Source organism: Aquarana catesbeiana, linkage group LG06 (assembly GCF_042186555.1).
Source record: "Aquarana catesbeiana isolate 2022-GZ linkage group LG06, ASM4218655v1, whole genome shotgun sequence".
NCBI lineage: Eukaryota > Metazoa > Chordata > Amphibia > Anura > Ranidae > Aquarana > Aquarana catesbeiana.
Window position 1 is genome coordinate 412,757,841 of NC_133329.1, and position 25,783 is coordinate 412,783,623.

Genomic DNA, 25,783 nt, shown 5'->3' on the forward strand with positions numbered 1-25,783 from the left:
CAGTACATCCTTCCTGAGGACTGATGCCCAGAACTGGACAGCATACTCCAGGTGCGGCCGGACCAGAGTCTTGTAGAGCGGGAGAATTATCGTTTTATCTCTGGAGTTGATCCCCTTTTTAATGCCAATATTCTGTTTGCTTTATTAGCAGCAGCTTGGCATTGCATGTCATTGTTGAGCCTATCATCTACTAGGACCCCCAGGTCCTTTTTCCATCCTAGATCCCCCCAGAGGTTCTCCCCCCCTAGTCTATAGATTGCATTCAGATTTTTGCCACCCAAATACATTATTTTACATTTTTCTACATTGAACCTCATTTGCCATGTAGTTGCCCCTCCCCCATTCATTTGTTCAGATCTTCTTGCAAGGTTTCCACATCCTGCGGAGAAGTTTATATTATTATATTCTTCATATTATTATAGTTATTATTATTATTTTATTATAGCTACATAGTGTCATCCATAGCTCTAGAATGTGTACCCCGTGATACAAACAATAACTAATACAGATTGTGCAAACAATCCTTCCAGGGTGTGGATAAGCTTAGCACAGATAAGAATGTACAGTATATATGTGTGTACAGTACGGATAATCATGATATGGATACAAAGTAAATCATCTCCAGCAATTCCAGGATTCAGCAAAACACAACCCATCTCCATCCTGACTTCTCGTATCCTCGGGGTTTATAATTTGTAGTTACAATAAGTCACCTGACATACAAAAGTGAAACTAAATTCTGCAAGAAAAGCTTTCACATTCTCTGAATACACAAAGTATCTCACCGCGCCCCTTCCATTTCCCTCCAGAATGGGAGACAGCAAGTACCAGCACCCTGTGGCCCTACACTGGGATCAGGGGCCAGAAAAGCTGAAACCTCTGAAGAATAAACTGCAGCTGTATTTCGGGAGTAAAGGCAAATCAGACGGAGGAGAGTGTGAGATCCGAGACACCGACTGCACCCGAGGATATGTCCTCATATACTACAAGGAGGAGGCAGGTAGGTACTGGGGAAGGGGGATAGAGGGGTTCTCATACACTATAAGAGGGCTGGAAGGGATCCTCATACACTACAAGGAGGAGAGAGGTAAGTACTGAGGACTGGAGGGGATCCTCATACACTACAAGGAGGAGGGAGGTAAGTACTGAGGACTGGAGGAGATCCTCATACACTACAAGGAGGAGGGAGGTAAGTACCGAGGACTGGAGGGGATCCTCATACACTACAAGGAGGAGGGAGGTAAGTACTGAGGACTGGAGGGGATCCTCATACACTACAAGGAGGAGGGAGGTAAGTACTGAGGACTGGAGGGGGATCCTCATACACTACAAGGAGGAGGGAGGTAAGTACTGAGGACTGGAGGGGGATCCTCATACACTACAAGGAGGAGACAGGTAAGTACTGAGGACTGGAGGGGATCCTCATACACTACAAGGAGGAGGGAGGTAAGTAGTGAGGACTGGAGGGGGATCCTCATACACTACAAGGAGGAGGGAGGTAAGTACTGAGGACTGGAGGGAGATCCTCATACACTACAAGGAGGAGGGAGGTAAGTACTGAGGACTGGAGGGGGATCCTCATACACTACAAGGAGGAGGGAGGTAAGTACTGAGGACTGGAGGGGGATCCTCATACATTACAAGGAGGAGGGAGGTAAGTACTGAGGACTGGAGGGGGATCCTCATACACTACAAGGAGGAGGGAGGTAAGTACTGAGGACTGGAGGGGATCCTCATACACTACAAGGAGGAGGGAGGTAAGTACTGAGGACTGCAGGGAGATTCTCATACACTACAAGGAGGAGGGAGGTAAGTACTGAGGACTGGAGGGAGATCCTCATACACTACAAGGAGGAGGGAGGTAAGTACTGAGGACTGCAGGGAGATTCTCATACACTACAAGGAGGAGGGAGGTAAGTACTGAGGACTGGAGGGGGATCCTCATACACTACAAGGAGGAGGGAGGTAAGTACTGAGGACTGGAGGGGATCCTCATACACTACAAGGAGGAGGGAGGTAAGTACTGAGGACTGGAAGGAGATCCTCATACACTACAAGGAGGAGGGAGGTAAGTACTGAGGACTGGAGGGAGATCCTCATACACTACAAGGAGGAGGGAGGTAAGTACTGAGGACTGGAGGGGATCCTCATACACTACAAGGAGGAGGGAGGTAAGTACTGAGGACTGGAGGGGATCCTCATACACTACAAGGAGGAGGGAGGTAAGTACTGAGGACTGGAAGGAGATCCTCATACACTACAAGGAGGAGGGAGGTAAGTACTGAGGACTGGAGGGGATCCTCATACACTACAAGGAGGAGGGAGGTAAGTACTGAGGACTGGAGGAGATCCTCATACACTACAAGGAGGAGGGAGGTAAGTACTGAGGACTGGAGGGGATCCACTTCTCCTCTTTGTGAATTTGCTAATGTTACACAACTTGGTGGGGTCAGGGCGCAGTGCTATAATCATGTGCTTAAAAAAAAAAACAAACCCCATTGATATCCTTGGGGCCGGCGCCCCGCATGTAGACTAGGGGGCCAGGCGCATTGATTAAGGGGGTAGCACCCCTGCGCCCCATATGGACGGGCCGCCACTGCTCCTCTCTTTCAACACAATTCCAGTAAAAGGAAACTTCTTCACCTGGCTGGTCTTATTGGGCCATAAATGTAAAGATGAAGAGATATGAACGGACATCAAAGAGGAGAGAAAAGGAAGCCGTTTCATTTTCCTGAAGTTTTGTTGAACAAAAAAAAACCTTTAATTATCATTGTGGAAACATTTGTGGTGGAAGATCATAGAACGTGTCCGCGTTCCCGAAGTACGGATTCCGGTGCGTGTTTTCCATCGTACTTTACTGTCTGATTTCCCTTATTGTCTCCTCCTATCACAGCACGAGATCGGGTTCTGCAGAGGAAGACCCATCACCTGAAATTACCAAATGGGACGACATTACAGCTGATTGTCCGATTACCGGAGGATGGACAAAGTACACAGAGCTCCGCCCCCTTAGAGGACGCAAAGACTCCGCCCTCCACACAGGAGGACCCAGCAGTAAGTGTCTGATAGAGAATATTCTGCAGAATGAACAGTGTGGGCGGGTTCCCCCAATTATATTATATCAACCATATTAATAATGACTGTACCCCAACCAATCACAATATTCAATATACTCCACCCACTAATTATACCCCTCCCACTAATTATACCCCACCCACTAACTAAATTCCACCCACTAACTATATCCCATCCAATAACTATACCCCACTAACTAAACCCCAACCATTGACTATACTCCACCCGCTAACTGTACCCCACCCGCTAACTGTACCCCACCCGCTAACTATACCCCACCCACTAACTATTCCCCACCCACTAATTATAAGGAATACACATAGAGAAAAAAGGTTGGGACTTTGAAAGTGCTGAAAACCTCCCCTTGGAATAATTAGTCATACACCATATAAAGTAAAAATATCATTTTAATAAATTGATAAAAGGTGTGTCTCATAAGACACCACACTAAAAGCATTGTAACAGCATCATACTACTAAACTTCATATCCTCCCCCTAGTCTCCCAGTGGGCATTACCCCCTCTAGTAACTGATAAGATATGATGTATATATCATAAAGAACATCAGTGGAGGGAGGTTGAACTAGGGAGACAGCCACAATCCAACATGTTTCGCCTTGTCGGCTTCTTCAGGGGCTCTAGTGGACGGCGGATGGGTAAGTAGTGATGCTGTAATAGAAATAGATATACATAATATAAATCCAAATATACTTTGTATATATTACATAACTTGATGATAATGGTATATGTATAACATGAAAACTTACATTTAGAATATACTGATTGTGGGGAACCCAATAAGACACACTTCTACCAGAGCACTTGTGCGTGAATCGGACGACTGCTCCGCATCAAGCGACAAATCAACCCAAAAAGAGGCCCCACCCAGATAAGCCAAAAGGAGGTCCACTACACAAAGGTTAACTATTCAGCCAATCCCATTCCACGTTCAAAGAAGCCACTAAAAGAAAAGAGTAATGAAAACATGGTGAACTGATAACCCCCACCATACTGATTTTTTCTCAAAAGGATCAATATTGCACATAGAAAACTTTGGAAATGGTATCAAATCAGAATAGGGAGTACCCTACTAGGATAAACCCCAATGATTCAAATGGCAGGCATGGTATAAAATCTGGAATCCACATAAAAGAATACGCTCACTTAGATCCCAACAATGACCAACTCAACCCTGTCATTGTATCAAACAACGGATGCAAATAACACACCTTATTTATCCTGCAGAAGTTATGATCAGGACAAAAGGAAAACTTCTGCAGGATAAATAAGGTGTGTTATTTGCATCCGTTGTTTGATACAATGACAGGGTTGAGTTGGTCATTGTTGGGATCTAAGTGAGTGAATTCTTTTATGTGGGTTCCAGATTTTATACCATGCCTGACCCCAACCCCAAAGCACCTTGTCCCCATGTTGATGAGGACAAGGGCCTTATCCCCACAACCCTGGGCAGTGGTTGTGGGGGTCTGGGGGCGCTTAACAGATTCTGGAAGACCTCTTTAACAAGGGGGCCCCCAGATCCCACCCACCCCATGCGAATAAGTATGGGGTATATAGTACCCCTACCCAGTCAGCAAAAAAGTGTCAAAAATAAAACACAGTTTTTGACAATTGCTTTATTAAAAATAAAAAATAAATGTCCCCCCCTGATGTACATCGATCGTCAGTTTATTCTCCGCCCTAAAGAAGGGGAGGTCCTTTCCCCTGAAATGCGTTGGCTCGATGTAATTGCCGCTTTTAGTGAACACCTTCTGATTCGCATTCTTTTGGACAATAATGATCATGGAAAGGAGTTAATATCAGGTGAGTTAAATCCTGTAGAAGGTCACATCCCCACTCTGGTATGCAGCGGTTAGAGAAGTTTCTAAATATACTTTGTGTATGTATGTCATTTCTGTTTGTTCTATGACAGAACGTCACTGATAATCACTGTTGAATCCGCCCTGACAGTAATGTGTTTTCCCCATTTTGTAGGACCATAAAGTACATCAGAGTCCAGGAGAAGAAGGTAATGGACATCAATAGGTGACACTGAAATAAAATGAAATTTTCATGTATATTGTTCTCAGATCAACCAATCAGATCTCCTCAGATTTCCAGAACAATTTAGGTGATTGACGGGGTGCAGAGGGATATTATTGACTCCACATGTAGCCTTGGGCTTCTTGTGCACCGCGGCTGCTAAACTCACATGTGAGAGCCGTTGTTTGTTTGTTTTTTCAGCAGTCCCTGAACTCTCCTCTATGTTATTCGATGTGTACACTCCGTCCTTTATAGGAGTTTACAGGCAGTTGAGTTTTCTGACGTTTTTTTTTTTTTTTCTTTTGAAAGCAGATAAATTGCGTTCAAGACTGTAGTATACTGGCATTTCAAACACTGAATGCTTGTAAATGTGGTAAACCGCGTTTGCGTTTGTAAGCGTTTTTAAAAGAGGAACATGTATAATGTTCAAAAAACAGAGACTGGGGGAGAGAGAGGGAGAGAAAGGGAGAGGGAGATAGGGGGAGAAGGAGACAGGGAGAGGGAGAGAGAAGGGGAAAAGGGGAGAGGGAGAGAGAGGGTGAAAAGGGGAGAGAGGGAGAGCAGGGGGAGAAAGAGAGAGGGGGGAGAGCAGGGGGAGAAAGAGAGAGGGGGGAGAACAGGGGGAGAAAGAGAGAGGGGGGAGAGCAGGGGGAGAAAGAGAGAGGGGGGGAGAGCAGGGGGAGAAAGAGAGAGGGGGGAGAGCAGGGGGAGAAGGAGAGAGAGGGGGGAGAGCAGGGGGAGATAGGGAAGAAGGAAAGGGAGAGGAAGATAGGGAAAAAGGAGAGAGAGGGGGAGAAACAGAGGGAGAAAGGGAGAGGGGGGGAGAAAAAGAGGGAGATAGGGGGAGGAGAGAGAGGGATAGAGAGGGGTAGAAAGGGAAAGGGAAAGTGGGAGAGAGGGGGAAAGGGGGATTACGGGAGTGGGGGGGAGAGAGAGGGGGGAGAGAGGGGCGAAAAGGGGAGGAGGAGAGAGAGGGGAAGAGAGTGAGGGGGGGAGGGGGAGAAAGGGGGCGAAAGTGAGAGGGGGATAGGGCGTGAGAGGGGGGGACTGGGAGCTCAGTGACTGAAGATCTATAGTGGGATACTGTGAGATAAGAAGTGGACTGTTCTGTGTTACCAAGAGTTATGTACAGCTACCTTCAGTGACTGTTACAAGTTCAGTGCCATAGGAGACAGCGGTCCTACCTATACAGACGTGGCATCTGGCTGAAGGTCTTTTCCTGTATAGCTGTCTTCCTATAGTGTCTCAGAGTCTGCCAATTAACATTGCATCTACCTAAGGGTGTCCTGGCCCTAACCCTCTCTCGCCACAGTTCTTGTTAAGAGACAATAAATCTCTTGTTCGCATTCAAAACATGACTGGCGCCCGTCATTTCATTTTACATTACACCCACCATGTCTGGTAACCCACTTTACAAGGAAGGATGTCGGCTCTTCCTAACTCTGGAGGTCACCATTAGGCCTCTGGGAGCCCGGGACTCTGCTACAGTAGAAAACTCTTTCCTTAAAACTATTGTCTCACACTTGGGCCATATGTACATGGTTGGCTGTTATCCAATGTTTGTAGACAGTTCTAGCTAGTAACAAGATAGACCAGGACCTGTCATTGAAAAGGCTTTACATGTTGGTTATTTGTCACAACCCTTTAACAGAGAAACCCACCAGAAAAGATGATGAGGTGACTCTGGACCCCCCATCCTCTCAGGTTCTGATTGAGAACATCCAGGACCGCTTCTCTCCTGAGATGTTAAACCTCCTGGTGGAGAATATCAGTGGGAAGAATGAAGACATCGATTTCCACGTGGAGAGGATTCCAGAAATTCAATCTGCTGTTGTCACCTTCACTTCTAAAAAAGGTGAGATATCAGGTTCATTGGGAAAGTTGGTGCACATGCTCATCTCCACCACTGAGAGGGTCTGCAGATCTCTCCAGTGCAATGACCCAAGTGGATCATCCCAATATGCTTTGAACATCCTTTCCCCAGGTCTGCCAATATTCCATAATGCTAATTAGTTTCCAGCCGGTCTGGGGTTTGCACCACCACTCCACCTATGCACTGGGTCATTTAGACCTACTTTTTGCTTTTTGTTATTCCTTTTTAGCATATAACATTCATTGGGTACATGTGGAGTCATGCACTGATAATACTTTTTATCCATTTTCATATCACATTTTATTTAATATTTCATTAATTTATTTCACAATGTATTTTTTAAGTTATAATCATCTCCTTTTTTAAAAAAAAATCTTTGGATGATTTTATGCTCTATTTTTTTAGTATGGGCTATAGACATTTAACCCGGGTCATACCAGTTAAATGGTTCAGTGTGTTCCCTTTTTCCAGCTGGATACTCTTTGGAATATTTGAACTAGTTGGGATCGAGGAACTGCGTTTGGTGGGTTTGTTTTTAACTGTTTTAATGTATTATATGTGTAGGGGTATTCACGTGACCACTCAATGAAGTTGGAGAAGTGGGCCAACCTTAAAGGGTAACTCCACTTTTGTAGCAAAAAAAAATTTGCAAATAAAATAAAAATAATATAGCATATACAATTGGGTGACACAGGTCATATTGTAATTGAATAGTACTAAAAATGACCTTTCCTTTTCAATCTGCAGCCACTGTAATTTTCTGAAAAATGCAATATGGCCACCTGGAGGCGCTCTGTACACAGATAGTATACAGTATGCCCCCCAGAAATGTAATTTCCTGCTTGTGTGATTGGCTCACTGATTTTCCCAGAAGTCTGCACTAAGATCCAAATTAGATTTTGAGCATCCCCTGCAGCAAAAATTGCATTTTTGGTGAGATATCCTCAAAGAAAATCTAAAAGGGATGCTGCCGGGTATCAGGGGAGCCGTGGAGGCTCCGTTTGCAGGTAAAGACCTGGAGGAGCTTGTTTGCGTCACCCCACCCTCCAAAAAAAAAATTTTTATCACCAGCCGCCACTGTGATTGATAATTACAAAACCACTCCCATACAGACTCACTGAGCCCATAGACACAGACAAACAGCTATTTCTCCAGAATATTAAAGGGTAGGACTCTGCAACAAAGTTTGTTACAATCCCTGCAATGTACAGAGATCACCCAGAGGGGGAGGGGTTTATTTCTCAACAAAAGTGGAGTTACTCTTTAAACTGCATGAAGGCTTCTTTAGTGTTTGCAGGGAGTATTGAAAATTTAAAAAAAAAATACCTCTTAGATGGGCATCTTAGCGAACACAAGATACAGGGATATGGGAAATGGTAAAACATAAACAGGTTAAACTGGGTGGACTGGTGTCTTTATCCAACCAACAATGTAATTATGTAACATGTGGGGGGTGTTCATATAGTCCTATCTTTATTATGGTTTAATATTTGTAGTTTACCAATGAAGAATTGATGTTATTTATAGTGGTGCGGACATTTTTTCAGGGACAATTGAGGATGTAGATGTTTGTTTAGCTAGCCTTGTCCTACAGCCATTGGGGTACTGGTCCATTTTGTTAATTAGTAATAAAGCTTCATTCATATGGCCATACACTGAACAGCTAATTTCTGTGGGGGGGGGGGGGGTCATGGGTGTTTGTGACCAGTTGCAGTCAGGAAGTTTGTGTAGCGCTACCCCCTTGAGGGCCACTTAGAGATATCTGACACCCAATGGTTGCCCTGACCCTTCAAGTCTCCCGACACCTCTGACGCCCTGGGTTTGGACATTTTTGACTACAATTATGAAGACACCAAAATATGACACAGTAATTAAGTCATTCTTTTACATAGGGTTCTGCAAGCAAACAAATCATCAAAGAATAGCGTAGGCAAATATGAAGTTAATAACGCTTGGCAGAAATAGACAGAATCATCAAAATCATCATGAACATAGAGTTTCAATGGGAAATAGAGCAGCAAACAGTAATCTGAATAAAGCATACGGCCACAGGTAAGAAAAAGGGAAAGAGAATGGCCGATTTTGTGTCAGGCTCCTCCCTTCTTACCCCCTGATGCCACTGCCCACTTGAACACAGATACTCAAGAATGGTTTCAACCAACTATACACAAGAGGTAAACCCTGGTCTCTGAAAAGGGTCCTTTAGTGATGTAGACAGTTATGATGTCCCTTCGGTGGGGGAGGGGGACAGAGGAGTATTGGTTTGTTGCAGGGCAGGTGGGGTCTGAGTCTTCAGTTAGCTTAAACAAGGGTCCAGTATAGTTCCTTGTTATAGGATGGGGTTGGGGGGTGGGGGTTGGGGAGTATCCAATGTTGCAACAGCAAATGTAACACCTTATGGGCTTAAGTGAGGAAAGCAAAGTAAAGGTGTCTGCATGCAGTGTCTCTTGTTTTGCAAAGAGGGTGGGCTTCCGACCGCTCACCACTCCGAACTATAGCAGGTTTAAAGAAATGACAGGAAGGTCCTGGAGCAGGTTCCTGCAGATTCTGTAATAAGGGAAGGGTGCTCGACCACAGACCCTGCAGCGCGGTGATCTGTATTTCGGGCAATGAGGGTGGCCTCCCAATTACCATCAGACTGACCGAAGCCACTGGTGACCGCCCCCACCGGATTCTTCCCTTGCTGCCTAGGCTGCAGCAACAACACGCTCTCCCCCGACTGTCCAGATCACTGCTTCCAGTTGAAGGCTGTGGTCCCAAGAGACTGACTCCTCCCCATCCGAGGTCATTTATCCCCTCTCCCAGCACTCTGTTCTTCCTCTTCAGCCAGATAGAACATGTAGTCCACAATTGTCCACCTCTAGTGCAGATTTCAGCTCTCTAGACTACATGTCCTAAGATCATCCGCTATTCTGTAAGTTCTCACTCAATCTGCATTCAGGATGTGACAAAGCAGGGTCCAGACTGGGCACTAGAGGGAACAGCTTCACTGTGTAGATGCTGTAAAGTGTCTGTGACGGAACCCGCTTCCCACACTTCGCTTGAGTGCTTCCGTCAGCACACTGCTTCCGTCAGTACACTGCTTCCTCCAGTCTGGACCTTCAGATACCAGATATTACAGCCACATGTTGTAACCAAGAACCAGGCAAGACTAACTCAGTTACAAAACTGCAACATGGAATGTTTTATTGGACAAAGATACAGGCTTTTTATACACTTGAAAAGTATGTCAGTCCCCCACAGACACAATAACCCAAATATTTACCCAAAACATCACACAATAGGTTAGATAACGAGGTAGGGCTGACTCGTGGCTACTCCCCCCTCCTCTAACAACTACTAGCTGACAATGATATATGATTAAGGCCCCTTTCACAGGATCGGACCGTTCAGGTCAGTTTTGACGGCGGACCTGAACGGGCGCTCCATGTCAGTCTATGGAGCGTCGGATGTCAGCAGAGACATGTCCGCTGACATCCGACCCGATGCAATCCGCTAAAAGCAGACGGATGACTCTACGTCCAGGTCCGTCGCTGGCAGATCGGATCGGGTGAGATCTGATGAAAACGGACAAGCTGTCCGTTTTCATCCGATCCCTCCATAGGCGGCAGTGGTGCCTGACAAGCCCCTCCCCGCTCAGTGAGCAGAGAGGGACCTGTCATCCGCCGGCTCAGCGGAGATCAACAGACAGATCTCCCGCTGAGCCGGCGGACCGAGGCGGGCTCCGTAGAAACGGAGTCCGCCTCGTGTGAAAGGGGCCTAACATGCTAATTAACGCAGCACTTAAACCAGCCCAGGTGAACAGACTGCCCGGCACGAGGGTAAAGCAGAGTACATTATACGGTATCCTAAATATAAACACAGAAGACCTTATTAAACAGATAATAGCAGGAGATCCCAGTAGCAGACTGTTCGTCTCCTACCTACAATAGTCTGAGACAAAGCTCATACCATGTCCCATCATTCTGATACTGTGGAATTAATGTATCATAGATTTCTTGAGGGATATTGTTGATAAATATTACTGTCCCATCTGCAGTAATCCAAACCACGTTCTCAGTGTCCATAAAGTGGTGATCCATCATTAGAGAATGATCTTCTCTCCCTGGGTCATAGTCAGTGGGTAAGAGGCTTGCTCCTAGTCCCCTGCAGAAGCCCCTTTCTTGGTTAGGTCCCCTGACATAATGTCAGAACAGACAGGAACAGAGCAGAGCAGAGCAGACAGGAACAGGAGGAAAATGACAACACTTACATTTTTGACATATAATGTAAAGGGACTAAACTCATCTTCCAAAAGACATAAAATTCTAAAAGAACTGAAGGGATATGGGGCAGAAGTAGTGGCCTTACAGGAGACTCATTTGACACATGATTCAAATATCAGATTGTGGTTGAGGGAGTTCCCGAACTGGTACTATGGAGATACGATATCTAAGAGATCAAGGGGAGTGGCGATTGGGCTGGCGAAAGATGTACAGTTTAAATTAGTGGGTATTATGCAAGATCCAGAAGGGAGATTTCTTTTTCTAAAAGGAACACTTGGGGAAACAGAATGTACCTTAGCGAATATATACGCCCCTAACAAAAATCCAACAAAATTTTTGATAGACACAATAGAGAAATTAATGGACTTTAGGAGTGGGGGACTGGTCGTAATGGGAGACCTCAATGTATGTCTAGAACCAGAGGTAGACAGCACGTCTGGGGCACAGGGGACGAATAACAGTCAGCTGAGAAGGGTAAGACAGAAGATCTATAAGAGCCAACTGGTAGATATGTGGAGGATTATGAATGGTAAAGTACGAGACTATATGTTTTACTCCCCTGTGCACCGGACGTATTCTAGGATTGATTATATATATTGGTGAACCATAGACTCTTGGATAGGATAGTGGACTCAAAAGTAGGAATTACCACTCTGTCAGATCATGCCCCCGTAGAGATGGAAATGCGAATATCTAAAAACCAGAGACAATCTTCCCTGTGGTTATTAAATGAGGACCTTCTGCAAAATGAAGATACCTCAAAGAGGGTAGAAATGAAACAGGAGATATCTCGGGGTCTGTGGTATGGGAGGCCCATAAAGCCTATATAAGGGGAATATTAATACAGGAGGGAGCTAGGAAAAAAAAAGAAAGGAAAAATAAAATGGGAAACCTTATGATAGAAATATATAACATAGAACAAGAACACAAAAAATATAGAGGCCTCCACCAAGCGACGTATCAAATGCTGGTAAATAAGCGAGGTGAATTAAAAAAGTTCATGGAACAAGAAACAAGGAAAAATAGCTAAAGATAGATACCAGTGGGGGGATAAGTCTGGCAAACATCTGGCTAGAATGCTTAGAAGGAAAAAATCCCTAATATTCATAGGAAAGATACAATCCAAACAGGGAACGATGGCCTATGAGACAAAAGAAATAGGTGAAATTTTCAAAAATTACTATAATGATCTGTATACGGGGGAGCAGAAAGGGGGCCAGACAAGCGAAAAAAGGAGAAAGATAAGCGAATTTTAAAAAAATGCAAGGTTACCTAAGAGTGCTCCAGAGAGTCCCTAGAGAAACCAATTATGGAGGAGGAGATAAAGGGAGCATTAGCAGATACAGTGCAGGGGAAAAGTCCAGGACCAGACGGGTTCACTTCATACTACTATAAAAAATATAAGGATATACTAGTGCCTAAGATGTGTCAGTACATGAATGGGCTAGGAGGGGACTTTGAACTGAGTAGCGAGGCGCTGTTTGCCACAATAACTGTAATCCCAAAAGAAGGAAAAGATGAGACCTTATGTTCCAGCTATAGACCAATATCGTTACTAAATGCAGACACAAAAATATTTGCGAAGGTACTAGCCAGGAGGATGAAAGGACTAATGAACACACTAGTCCACCCGAACCAAGTGGGCTTTATAGCAAAAAGGGAAGGGAGAGATAATGGGCTGAGGACCCTACTTCTGCTCCAGAAAATAAAGGAGGAGGAACCCCCGGGTCTACTTCTGTCGAGTGACGCCGAAAAGGCATTTGACAGAGTAGACTGGGGGTTCATGTTTCAAACGTTAGACACAATGGGAATAGGCCCAAAGATGATAAGATGGATTAAAACGCTGTACAGACAACCAAGGGCAGCTATCAAGATCAATGGTTCCCTTTCAGCATCTTTTGAGATGAAGAGGGGGACGAGACAGGGGTGCCCCTTGTCCCCTTTGCTCTTCGTTCTAACCCTAGTGCCACTCCTCGCAACAATTCGAAACAACTCCAACATTAAAGGGTTTAAGGTCGGAGATGAAGAGCACAAATTGTTCGCATTTGCAGACGACGTACTCTTCTATATAAGTAACCCCGGGAGCACAATGCCAAGCTTGATTAAAACGGTTAAACAATATGGTGAGATAGCAAACTTCAAAATTAATATGGGGAAATCTGAAATTTTGAATATAAATGTGGGTAAGCTAGAAGAGGAAAAGTTGAAGAGGGAATTCCAATTTGTATGGAAGAGAGAGATAAAGTATTTGGGAATAAGATTAGCCAACTCTCTGGAGAAGATATATAAAAGAAATGATATCCCCCTATTAGATGAAATAAAGAGGGAGGGAAAAAAAGCTTCAGATTAGACCACTATCTTGGATGGAGCGTATTAATGCCATAAAAATGACTCTTCCCCCAAAGATCACATACAAATTCCAAATGCTACCAATTAGACTACCACAGTTTTATATTAGAAAGCTAAAATCAATATTAATAAACATCATTTGGAAAAATAAGAAGTCGAGAGTGTCTTTAAAGACGTTAGAATAGGATAAAGAAAGAGGGGGTCTGGCGGTTCCGGATATTCAAAAATATTACAAAGCAATAATTTTATCAAGAGCGATAGAATGGGCAAGGGATAACCAAGAAAAAAGATGGGTAAACATAGAAAAATTTTTTAGTAAGGCACTTTTAGGATCAATCATTTGGAACCCTCCTCATCACAGAACGATAGAGGAAAACACACATTCGCTGACACGGGTGGTGTTAAAGATTTGGGATGTAACGTATAAGCAATTAAACAAGACATATAATTCACCTTTATTAACACTAAAAGATAACGAGTATTTTGCACCAGGGAAAACAAGTATAGGAGGGAATTGGATAAAAAAAGATAAGTTTCAACTTAGAGAGATTTTAAGAAAAGGAAAAATAATTGCACTACAAGAGTTAAAACAAAACACAGACGTTTGGGTGATTGATGCATGGAGGTACGCGCAATTAGAACTTTTTGTGAAGAAATTGCCACAGCCAATAAGATCAGGAGATGAATTGACGGTCCTAGAAAAGCTGTGTATTTCAGAAAACACAAAAAACACTATATCAAAGTTATACAAAATTTTACTGATAGAGGAAGAAACAGAGGTACCTACATTCATCAAAAAATGGGAAAGGGAACTGGGGACACAGAAAGATATAAGCACTATTAGAAACATTTTGGACCTTGCCAATAGCTCAGCATTGGATATAAAAACAGCTGAGATGAATTACAAATGCTTAGTCAGGTGGTATGTAACACCAGACAGGACTTGTAAATATCAAGAAGGGAAGTCGGCAGACTGTTGGCGGGGGTGCAAGGAAGTGGGCACAATGGTTCACTTATGGTGGAACTGCCCGATCATCAGAAAGTATTGGGAAAAGATTTTAGCAATTATCAAAGAAATTACTAAAACGGAGGTAAAGGAAGATCCATGGATAGTGCTCTTCCATGGTATTGAAGGGAATGTGAAACAGTACAAGGCCTCTTTGGTCCCACATTTTTTAAACGCAGCAAAAAGGTTAATCCCTAAAAAATTGTCTGGTAAAAGAAAGCCCCAGATATGGGAGTGGATAAATGCCGTGGAGGAAACTTATATCATGGACCGGATAGATTACAACAAGGAAGAAAAGAGGGAGGTGGAAAAGGATAAGTGGAAGTGTTGGAGAGAGTTTAAAAAATCATGGAGCTATGCAGAAAAAATTAGGATCTAGCCTTGTTATCGAGGGAATGGTTATTGCACAGGGGAGAGGGGGGGGATACATATAATATGGGTAGTATTACAATAAAAGAATTTTATAGTTATGTAGGGAGGGGGAAATAAGGTTTAGTATTATTTAGTTTATTATGTGGTTTTCTTCTACTATTTTTTTTTTTTTTTTTACTGATACGATGACTAGCCATGGTGATGTGAGGACGAGAAGAGACATATATGAATGGCTAAGCTGATTTAGGTCTCTACAGAACTATCTGAGTGGCAAAAGAAGAAAAAAAAAAAAAAAAAAAAGGTCCCCTGACACAGTTCCTGGCTACACTTGTACAAATCAATGACAGGCTGATTAGCACCGAGGCTGCTTGCACACTGATCGGTTACATGGAGGTAGGGACAGATGAGCGTCCCTGTGTTATATCCAGGGCTGCTCATCTCTAACTAACCATAAACAGTCACTATATGTGCTGCTACAGTCCCACAGCCGCAGTGCCTATAAGCCTGTCATTGATTAGTATAGACTTTCTGACCACGACCAGGGCCAGATTAAGAGCAACATGGGCCTGGTGCTAAGGATTTTGGTGGGCCTTTTTATGAAAATAAATAAAATGAAAACGCAAACAATTTTTTGTTGAATTAAATTAAAGAGAGAGAGGGGTGTGAGAGAGAGAGGGGGGGGGGGTGATAGTTAGATAGGGGGCTGAAAGAGAGGGGATGAGAGGGAGGGGAAAAGAGAGAGAAAGGCATTGAATGAGAGAGATGGGGACGAGAGAGAGGGGGTGAGCAAAAGGGGAATAGAGAGAGAGGGTGGTAGGAAAGAGGGGGTTGAAGGGGGCGAGAGAGAGAACAGGGTGAAAGAGAGGGGATGAGAGAGAGAGAGAGGGGGGTGAGAGTGAGGGGGGCACAGCATAGTACATAAAACGGGGGGGGGGGGGTAGCACATTACATTACATGGTTGGCACTACACATTACATGGTGGATACATGGATACAGCACATTTAATGGTGGGCAAAGCACAGCACATTACATGGTGGGCACAGCAAATTACACGGTTGGCACTGTCCAATACAGCACATTACAAGGTAGGCACAGTTCATTATATGGTGGGCACAGCACATGACATGGTTGGTACTGCACAACACAGCACATTGCATGGTGGACACAACACAGCACATGCACACGGTGGGCACAGCACCTTATATGGTGAGCACAGCACATGATATGGCGGGCACAGCTGAGCACATTACAAGTGGGCACTGCACACCACATTATATGGTGGGCACAGCATATTATATGGTGGGTACTGCACATGGCATGGTGGGCACTGCACAGCACATGACAAGGTGGGCATTGCATGACACCACATGATATGGTGGGCACTGCATGACACAGCACAGCACATTACATTGTGAGCACAGCACATTAAGTCCTCATGCACACGGACGTTTTTACAGCTGCTTTTTTGAGCTTTTTTTTCAGCTTAAAAAGGCCCGTCTATGTTAGTCTATGGCTTCATGTCCACCTAGGCCTTTTTGAGCTGCAAATGGCATAGGCGTTTTTAAGCTGTAAAAAAAACCCAGGACCAGTGGGTTCTGAGAGACGTTTTTCAGCTGTAAAAACGCTCAAAAACGTCATTCACCAACGTTTTTTGACGTTTTTTGGTCCATTGAAAAAAAAAAACGCTCAAAAACGCTAACGCGGAAAAACGCTCAAACGCTATTGCAAAAACGTTGAAAAAAGCTGAAAAAAGTTAAAAAAAAATCACTGCAAAGATACTGGCATTTTCATAATGTTATTTTAACAGCCTGTGTGCATGAGGCCTAATTGGTGGACACCGCACATGACATGGTGGGCCCTGCATAGCGCATTCCATTGTGGGTACTGCACGGCACATGCCATGGTGGACAATGTACAGCACATTACATGGTAAGCACTGCATGGCGCAGCACATGACATGGTGGGTACAACACAGCACAACAGGGTGGGCACTGCACAGTAATTTACATGGTGGACACTGCACATGACACGGTTGGCACTGCATGGCACAGCACATTACATGGTGGGTACAGCGCATTACATGGTGGGCACTGCATGGCATAGCACATGACGTGGTGGGCAAAGCGCATTGCATGGTGGGCACTGCATGGCACAACACATTACATGGTGGGCACTGCATGGCATAGCACATTTCATGGTGGGCAATGCAACTGCACATTACATGTTAGGAACTGCACATGACATGGTGGGCACTGCTGAACAGCCCAGCACATTGCACAGTGGGCACAACACACTACATGCTGGGCACAACACATGGCAGGGTGGGCACAGCACATGACATGGTGGGCACAGCACATGACATGGTGGGAACTGCATGGCACATCACATTACATGGTGGGCACTGTACATTACTTGGTGGGATCACTGCATGGCACAGCACATTACATGGTGGGCACTGCACATTGCATGGTGGGCACTGCAATGTACAGCACATGACATGGGGGGCACTGCACAGCACATGACATAGTGGGCACAGCACATTACATGGGCACTGCAATGCACATGACATGGTGGGCACAGCACATTACATGGCGCCACTGCAATGCACATGACATGACATAGTGGGCACAGTACATTACATGGGGGCACTGCAATGCACATGACATAGTGGGCACAGTACATTACATGGGGGCACTGCAATGCACATGACATAGTGGGCACAGTACATTACATGGGGGCACTGCAATGCACATGACATGGTGGGCACAGTACATTACATGGGGGCACTGCAATGCACATGACATGGTGGGCACAGTACATTACATGGGGGCACTGCAATGCACATGACATGGTGGGCACAGCACATTACATGGGGGGCACTGCAATGCACATGACATAGTGGGCACAGTACATTACATGGGGGCACTGCAATGCACATGACATAGTGGGCACAGTACATTACATGGGGGCACTGCAATGCACATGACATGACATAGTGGGCACAGCAATGCACATGACATGATATGGTGGGCACAGCAATGCACAGCAATGCACATGACATGACATGGTGGGCACAGCACATTACATGGGGGCACTGCAATGCGCATGACATGGTGGGCACTGGGCACAAGAGAGCACATTACATGGGGGGAAGCAGCAGTCTTTCCCCTAGCACAATAAAACACCTCCCTAACAAATGTACTGACCTTATCTCAACAGCATGTAAGAAGTCCTTCCTCCCGGGCTCCTGCTGGTTAAGAGAACATCAGCGCCCCTCCCCCAGACGGCTCCCAGACACTGAAGATCTGTGTGAGTGTAAACAGATCCTGTGATAAGTGTCAGGCATTGGTGGAGACAGGACTCGGCTGCTGGACTAACTCTTGTCTCCTCCATGTGTGCACAGAGGGCTCCTCTTCCTTCAGGAAGGCACACAGATATTCAATGCCATGGGCCTATATTGAGGGAGGGGCCTATATTGAGGGAGGGGCCTGGAGCTGCAGCTCCACCAGCCCCTATGTTAATCCGGCCCTGACCACGACTGATCGCAAATGCCTGTGATCTCCACCTGCAGAGACATACTGCTTTGTACAGTGTATGACGGTAATCAACAGCACGAGTGAAGCCTAAAATCATTACGGAGGTTTTAACCCTTCTCCACTCTTCCCACAGCAGAAAAGTGAAAAAAAAAAAAAAAACCTAACTGGAGTTCTGCCTCGCAGTAAGTGTCCCCTGTGTACACATTTGTTCAGGGAGCTGATTGTGATTTGTCTTCACACAGATATTCCAGACTTCATTGAAAGGTTTTCTGGAAGTCCGAGAGCCAAACAGCAAAATCTGAGAGTCAAATGTCTGGAGAACACCAGAAGTGTCCGGCTAGAGGGTCTCCCGGCCAACACATCAGAGGACTTCCTCGAACTTTACCTTGAGAGTACAAAGCATGGAGGTGGGCCGATAGAAAAGAAAGAGATGTTACCGGAAGAAGGTGCCGCCATCATTACATTCTCCAGCCCTGAAGGTAAAAGGTTTCAGTCTGTGTCTTATATTTGAGTTTATATATTGTACAGAGTCAGAGTGGAATTTTTCAGTTTTGGGTGAAGAAGCGTTTAAACCAATGTCAGGTTTGACTAGGGCAGAGTTTCTCAACATTATTCCATGAATCCCTGTGGTTCCTCCAGAGGTGGTTAGGGGTTCCTTGAGCAATGAGCCATTTATGCTTCTCAGATAAGTTCTCACTGACACCAGTCATCATTTGAGTTATCTGTAAGGGGGTAATTCTTCCCCACATATAAGGAGCATTTTTCCCACTGACCATCACACTAATGTATCACGAGTAGTATTCATTAGCAGGGGTTCCCTGAGACCAGAAGTTTAATTTAGGGGATGTTGAAAATGTTAAGAAAGGCTGGACTAGGGTGACTAGGCCCTTGTTGAGGATCCAGTCTTGTGTAGTGTTTTAAGGGCTTTCATTTCTCAACACAAGGTGCATTTTTTTTCTTTATAATATGGGGGCTCCTGTTGAGGTCACAATAATTTGGTGGCACCACCAACAATTTGCTACAGGATGTAGGTTCATCTAGTCCAACTCTAACCAAGGTTCTGTGACACTCTAGGGTTTCTCCTGAGGTTGCTGAGGGTCCCTTCAGTAGTGTGCAGGGGCACATCCGACGTCCACCTCCACAGACCACCAATACAAGGGGACAATCTTCAACTGGCCCAAGAGGTCATCTCTACACTGACCAGTACTGTCACTGGCAGCACTGCCGGGACAAGATCACCCAGTGCCCAGGGCAAAGATGCCTAATTGCATCCCCTCCCTTCATTATGTGGGAACTTTTAAGGAGGAGGGGGAGAGAGCAAGACCCAAACCATCTCCCGGCTCTTTCCTCCTCTCCTAGCCGCTTCCAGTGCTGGGCTGACTGAAGTATTGATGCTGCTGTCACTACTTCTGTCAGCCTTATAGTAGAAGGAACTTGCGGCACCCTCATCTCTACAATGCACGTTGCACCCAGGGCAGCCGTCCCCCTCTGCCCACCCCTTTTTTTCAGCCTAAGTACTGTTAAGGGACTTCACAAGTTTAATTTTCTTTTTTTTCCTTTATTCCATTAATAAAATTTCAAGATCATCAATGAAAATTATTTTGATGTATGCACCACTTTATATGTTCAGTACTATTATTACAAATGTTAACCCCATACAGTTACCAGAAGATTATAATATTATAAATTCTCCAGCAACTAGCAAACATTAAGTGACCAGATTTGGGTGCACTGACCCTTTTACTGGAATTTTAAGTATATAGTGAGAGCAGAATTAAATCAAAGCAAGGTCCATAGTAGTGTACTCACCTTTTCAAGCTTTGGTATGAGTGTATCAGGCAGGAGTTGACATTGATGAAGCCAGAGTTGGGGTCAGACATGATGGCACTGCGGGAAGAGATGGAGATGTGTTTAGAAATTTCCTGAAAATGCCTTTGGTAGCTTGAAGTCAGGCAGTGAGGCAAATGGTCCCCAACAGGTGTGTTTATCAGTGAGGGAACTGTGTATACAGTACATAGGACCTCTTACATCCTCCTCTGTGTGGTCAACACAGAGGCAGTAGAGGCACCCATCTTGGGCGCTGTGGTGGTGGAAAGTGGAAGCCTCTCTTTGTTGTTCAACCATTTATGGAACAGTGTTATTCAGTTGAAGTAAAACTCTGTATGGCCCTTGGATGTTCATGGGTTAGTCCTTGATTTAGACAATGGTCCAATATCAGAGCTTTTGCTGCCCCATTAAAAAGTGTCTGTATATATCCAGCATACAACAATTTAGATCAGGGATCTCCAAACTTTCCAAACAAATGGCCAGTTTTCAGTCCTTCATTCATTAGGGGGGCCAGAGTGTGACCAGTGGAAGTAGAAACTGCCCCAGTGTCAGTGGGAGTAAACAATGTCTTAAGACTGGGTGGTTAGTGGGAATAAAAATATTACATACTGCATGTAGTCAGTAGTAGGAGGAATAGTGCCCCATCATTGGTATTAGTGGGAGTAATTGTGCCCCATCATTAGAATCAGAGGGAGGAATAGTGCCGCATCGTTTGTGTCAGTGGAAGAAATAGTGCCCCATCATTGGTGTCAGTGGGAGAAATAGTACCCCACTGTTGATGTCAGTGGGAGGAATAGTACCCCATCATTGGTGTCGGTGGGAGGGATAGTACCCCATCATTGGTGTTAGAGGAAGGAATAGTACCCTACTGTTGATATCAGCGTGAGGAATATCACCCTATTGTTGTGTCAGCGGGAGGAATAGTACCCCATCGTTGATGTCAGTGGGAGGAATAGTACCCCATCATTGGTGTCAGTGGGAGGAATAGTACCCCATCATTGGTGTCAGTGGGAGGAATAGTACCCCATCATTGGTGTCAGTGGGAGGGATAGTGCTTTATATCAGTGGAGGGAACAATGCCCCCAAGGGTTGGATTAAAAGCAAGCAAAGAGTCGCATCTGGCCTGCAGTCGCCAGTTTGGAGAATATTGGTTTAGATCAACTCTGTCTTGCTACATTGTACAACAGATCATGTGTACCCTTCACACTGCATTCTACCAAATCTGAGACTCAGTTTTAGTAAATGTTTTGCTCCAGTTCTAAATGATATGAAGGCCATGACCAAAACTGAACAGAGAGCTGTCCATGAGCCACTATGTGTTCCTAATACAATTTTCATCTATTTGTTGCAGTTGTAAAGACATTCCTGACAAAGCCGCATACGTTTCACAACTCAGTCCTCTCTGTTTACCCGTATTACCCGTCTATTGGCCAATGGCTGTACGGAAAGAAAAATAACGATATCATGACACCTGGACCTGTAGAATGTCCTATATGTGCACAAATACTGGAGTTTATCTTTAACAATGAAGAAATAAAACAGAGTATAGAGAAGCAAATGACAGATCACTATTGTGAAGTGAAATGGCCAAAACCAGGAGACCCCAAACCACTCATTACACTATCCTTTCCCAGCAACCTTTCTGCTCATCTACGCACCTTGTCAAAGATAGCACCAACCTGGAGCAATAAAGTCCAGGCAGAGTTCTCACCTCTAATGTCGAAGTATAAAGTCCTAGAGTATGACCTGAAGCCACTGGTGTGGGAAGATATCAGGGAGAAGGTCTCCAGTTCACCATATGATGGAGTCCTCATAAAACCAGACTTAGCTGCAGAGAAGGCTTTCATTGTGGGTATTTCAGAAGATGTTGAGAAGATTGAGCCAATATTTAAAAAACTGGTGGAAGAAACCACTAGACAACTGTGCACAGTGGAGGATAAGGTGCCTCTTGAACCTGCAGCTTGGAAAATAATGTTGGCACATGATCTGGAGAAAAGCGTCAAGGAAGACAGCCCACATGTGAAGATTAGTTATGATGGAGCTACTACGTCAGTCAAACTCTATGGGCCAAAAGATGAAGTGCTCACTGCCAAACGTGAAATTATCAATACTAGGCAGGACCTGAAGTCCAAATCCATTAATCGTGATCCAAGCATCATCCAGTTTCTGATGGCAGTGGACAATGAACAAATGTCTCGTAACCTTTTTCACAACATTAAAGCAATGTTTCAGGTGGAAGATAATGCAGTCATGTTAGTTGGTTACACTGATAAAGATCTGAATAATGCTGAAGAAATTTTAGAGAAAGAAATGGTCTGTAAACGGGTTGCTCTTGAGGATAAAAATGTCACTCAGAGTCCGGAGTGGGGAAATTTAAAGTCTTTTCTAAACGAGATGTATAATGCTGACGGGATGAAAGTTTCCATAGAGGAGCTCCCTGGGAAGAAAGGAAATGAAGTGGTGATCACTGGTCTATCTTCATCTGTAGAAGAAGCCTACCGGCAGATCCAAGACTTTGTGGGGAAGAACACTTTGGTGCAGAAGGACATCAAGGTAAAGTCAGTGGCAACCTTGCAGTTTATGGAGGGAGAACGGAAGAAAGAATGGAATGGAATTTCAAAGAACGTGGAGGTTGTAAAGAAACAGCATTAACTATACCCCACCCGCTAACTATACCCCACCCGCTAACTATACCCCACCCGCTAACTATAAGGATTAAACATAGAGAAAAAAGGTTGGGACTTTGAAAGTGCTGAAAACCTCCCCTTGGAATAATTAGTCATACACCATATAAAGTAAAAATATCGTTTGTAATAAATAGATAAAAGGTGTGTCTCATAAGACACCACACTAAAAGCATTGTAACAGCATCATACTGCTAAACCTCATATCCTCCCCCTAGTCTCCAGTGGGCATTACCCCCTCTAGTAACTGATAAAATATGACATATATATCATAAAGAACATCAGTGAAGGGAGGTTGAACTAGGGAGACAGCCAAAATCCAACGCGTTTCGCCTTGTCGGCTTCTTAGAGGGATTCTAGTGGACGGCGGATGGGTAAGTAGTGATGCTGTAATAGAAATAGATATACATAATATAAATCCAAATATACTTTGTATGTATATATTACATGACTTAATGATAATGGTATATGTATAACATGAAAACTTACATTTAGAATATACTGATTGTGGGGAACCCAAAAAGACACACTTCTACCAGAGCACTTGTGTGTGAATCAGACGACTGCTCCGCATCAAGCGGCAGATCAACCCAAAAAGAGGCCCCACCCAGATAAGCCAAAAAGAGGTCCACTACACAAAGGTTAGCTATTCAGCCAATCCCATTCCACATTCAAAGAAGCCACTAAAAGAAGAGAGTAATGAAAACATGGTGAACTGATAACCCCCACCATACTGATTTCTTCTCAAGAAGGATTAATATTGCACATAGAAAACCTTGGAAATGGTATCAAATCAGAATAGGGAGTACCCTGCTAGGATAAACCCCGATGATTCAAATGGCAGGCATGGTATAAAATCTGGAATCCACATAAAAGAATACGCTCACTTAGATCCCAACAATGACCAACTCAACCCTGTCATTGTATCAAACAACGGATGCAAATAACACACCTTATTTATCCTGCAGAAGTTATGATCAGGACAAAAGGAAAACTTCTGCAGGATAAATAAGGTGTGTTATTTGCATCCGTTGTTTGATACAATGACAGGGTTGAGTTGGTCATTGTTGGGATCTAAGTGAGTGAATTCTTTTATGTGGGTTCCAGATTTTATACCATTCCTGACCCCAACCCCAAAGCACCTTGTCCCCATGTTGATGAGGACAAGGGCCTTATCCCCACAACCCTGGGCAGTGGTTGTGGGGGTCTGGGGGCGCTTAACAGAATCTGGAAGACCTCTTTAACAAGGGGGCCCCCAGATCCCGCCCACCCCATGTGAATAAGTATGGGGTATATAGTACCCCTACCCAGTCAGCAAAAAAGTGTCAAAAATAAAACACGCAGTTTTTGACAATTGCTTTATTAAAAATAAAAAAATGTCCCCCGTGATGTAGATCCATCGTCAGTTTATTCTCCGCCCTAAAGAAGGGGGGGTCCTTTCCCCTGAAATGCGTTGGCTTGATGTAATCGCCGCTTTTAGTGAACACCTTCTGATTCGCATTCTTTTGGACAATAATGATCATGGAAAGGAGTTAATATCAGGTGAGTTAAATCCTGTAGAAGGTCACATCCCCACTCTGGTATGCAGCGGTTAGAGAAGTTTCTAAATATACTTTGTGTATGTATGTCATTTCTGTTTGTTCTATGACAGAACGTCACTGATAATCACTATCGAATCTGCCCTGACAGTAATGTGTTTTCCCCATTTTGTAGGACCATAAAGTACATCAGAGTCCAGGAGAAGAAGGTAATGGACATCAATAGGTGACACTGTAATAAAGTGAAATTTTCATGTATATTGTTCTCAGATCAACCAATCAGATCTCTTCAGATTTCCAGAACAATTTAGGTGATTGACGGAGTGCAGAGGGATATTATTGACTCCACATGTAGCTTTGGGCTTCTTGTGCACCGCGGCTGCTAACCTCACATGTGAAAGCGGTTGTTTGTTTTTTTCAGCAGTCCCTGAACTCTCCTCTATGTTATTCGATGTGTACACTCCGTCCTTTATAGGAGTTTAGAGGCAGTTGAGTTTTCTGACGTTTTTTTTTTTTTTAAAGCAGATAAATTGCGTTCAAGACTGTAGTGTACTGGCATTTCAAACACCGAATGCTTGTAAACGTGGTAAACCGCGTTTGCGTTTCTAAGCGTTTTTAAAAGAGGAACATGTAAAATGTTGAAAAAACAGAGTGGGGGAGAGAGAGGGAGAGAAAGGGAGAGGGAGATAGGGGGAGAAGGAGAGAGGGGGGGAGAAGGGGAGAGAGGGGGAGATAGGGGGAGAGAGAAAGAGAGAGGGAGATAGGGGGAGAAGGAGAGGAAGGGGGGGATATAGGGGGAGAGAGAAAGAGAGAGGGAGATAGGGGGAGAAGGAGAGGAAGGGGGGGATATAGGGGGAGAAGGAGAGAGAGGGGGAGAAAGGGAGAGGGGGGAGAAAAGGAGAGGGAGTTAGGGGGAGGGGAGAGAGGGATAGAGAGTAGTAGAAAGGGAAAGGGAAAGTGGGAGAGAGGGGGAAAGGGGGAGAACGGGAGTGGGGGGGAGAGGGGGGAGAGAGAGCGGAAGAGAGGGGCGAAAAGGGGAGGAGGAGAGAGAGGGGAAGAGAGTGAGTGGGGGATAGGGAGAGGGGGGAGAGGGAGAAGGGGGAGAAAGGGAGAGAGAAGGGGAGGGGGAGAAAGGGGGGCGAAAGTGAGAGAGGGAGACTGAGAGCTCAGTGACTGAAGATCTATAGTGGGATACTGTGAGATAAGAAATGGACTGTTC

The 25,783-nt window shown here is 44.6% G+C and overlaps 1 protein-coding gene across 1 annotated transcript in view; it reads left to right on the forward strand.

Moving 5' to 3' along the window:
* The first annotated feature begins 747 nt into the window (after nucleotides 1-747).
* Nucleotides 748-25,783, forward strand: part of LOC141147299 (protein mono-ADP-ribosyltransferase PARP14-like) — a 36,183-nt gene continuing 11,147 nt past the window's right edge. Inside the window, exons 1-7 of the mRNA XM_073634508.1 lie at nucleotides 748-1,000; nucleotides 2,894-3,054; nucleotides 5,067-5,100; nucleotides 6,766-6,969; nucleotides 18,758-18,994; nucleotides 21,694-22,895; nucleotides 24,740-24,773. Of these exons, the coding sequence (XP_073490609.1) occupies nucleotides 811-1,000; nucleotides 2,894-3,054; nucleotides 5,067-5,100; nucleotides 6,766-6,969; nucleotides 18,758-18,994; nucleotides 21,694-22,895; nucleotides 24,740-24,773 (2,062 nt within the window). The 5' untranslated portion in view covers nucleotides 748-810. The remainder of the gene's footprint in view (nucleotides 1,001-2,893; nucleotides 3,055-5,066; nucleotides 5,101-6,765; nucleotides 6,970-18,757; nucleotides 18,995-21,693; nucleotides 22,896-24,739; nucleotides 24,774-25,783) is intronic.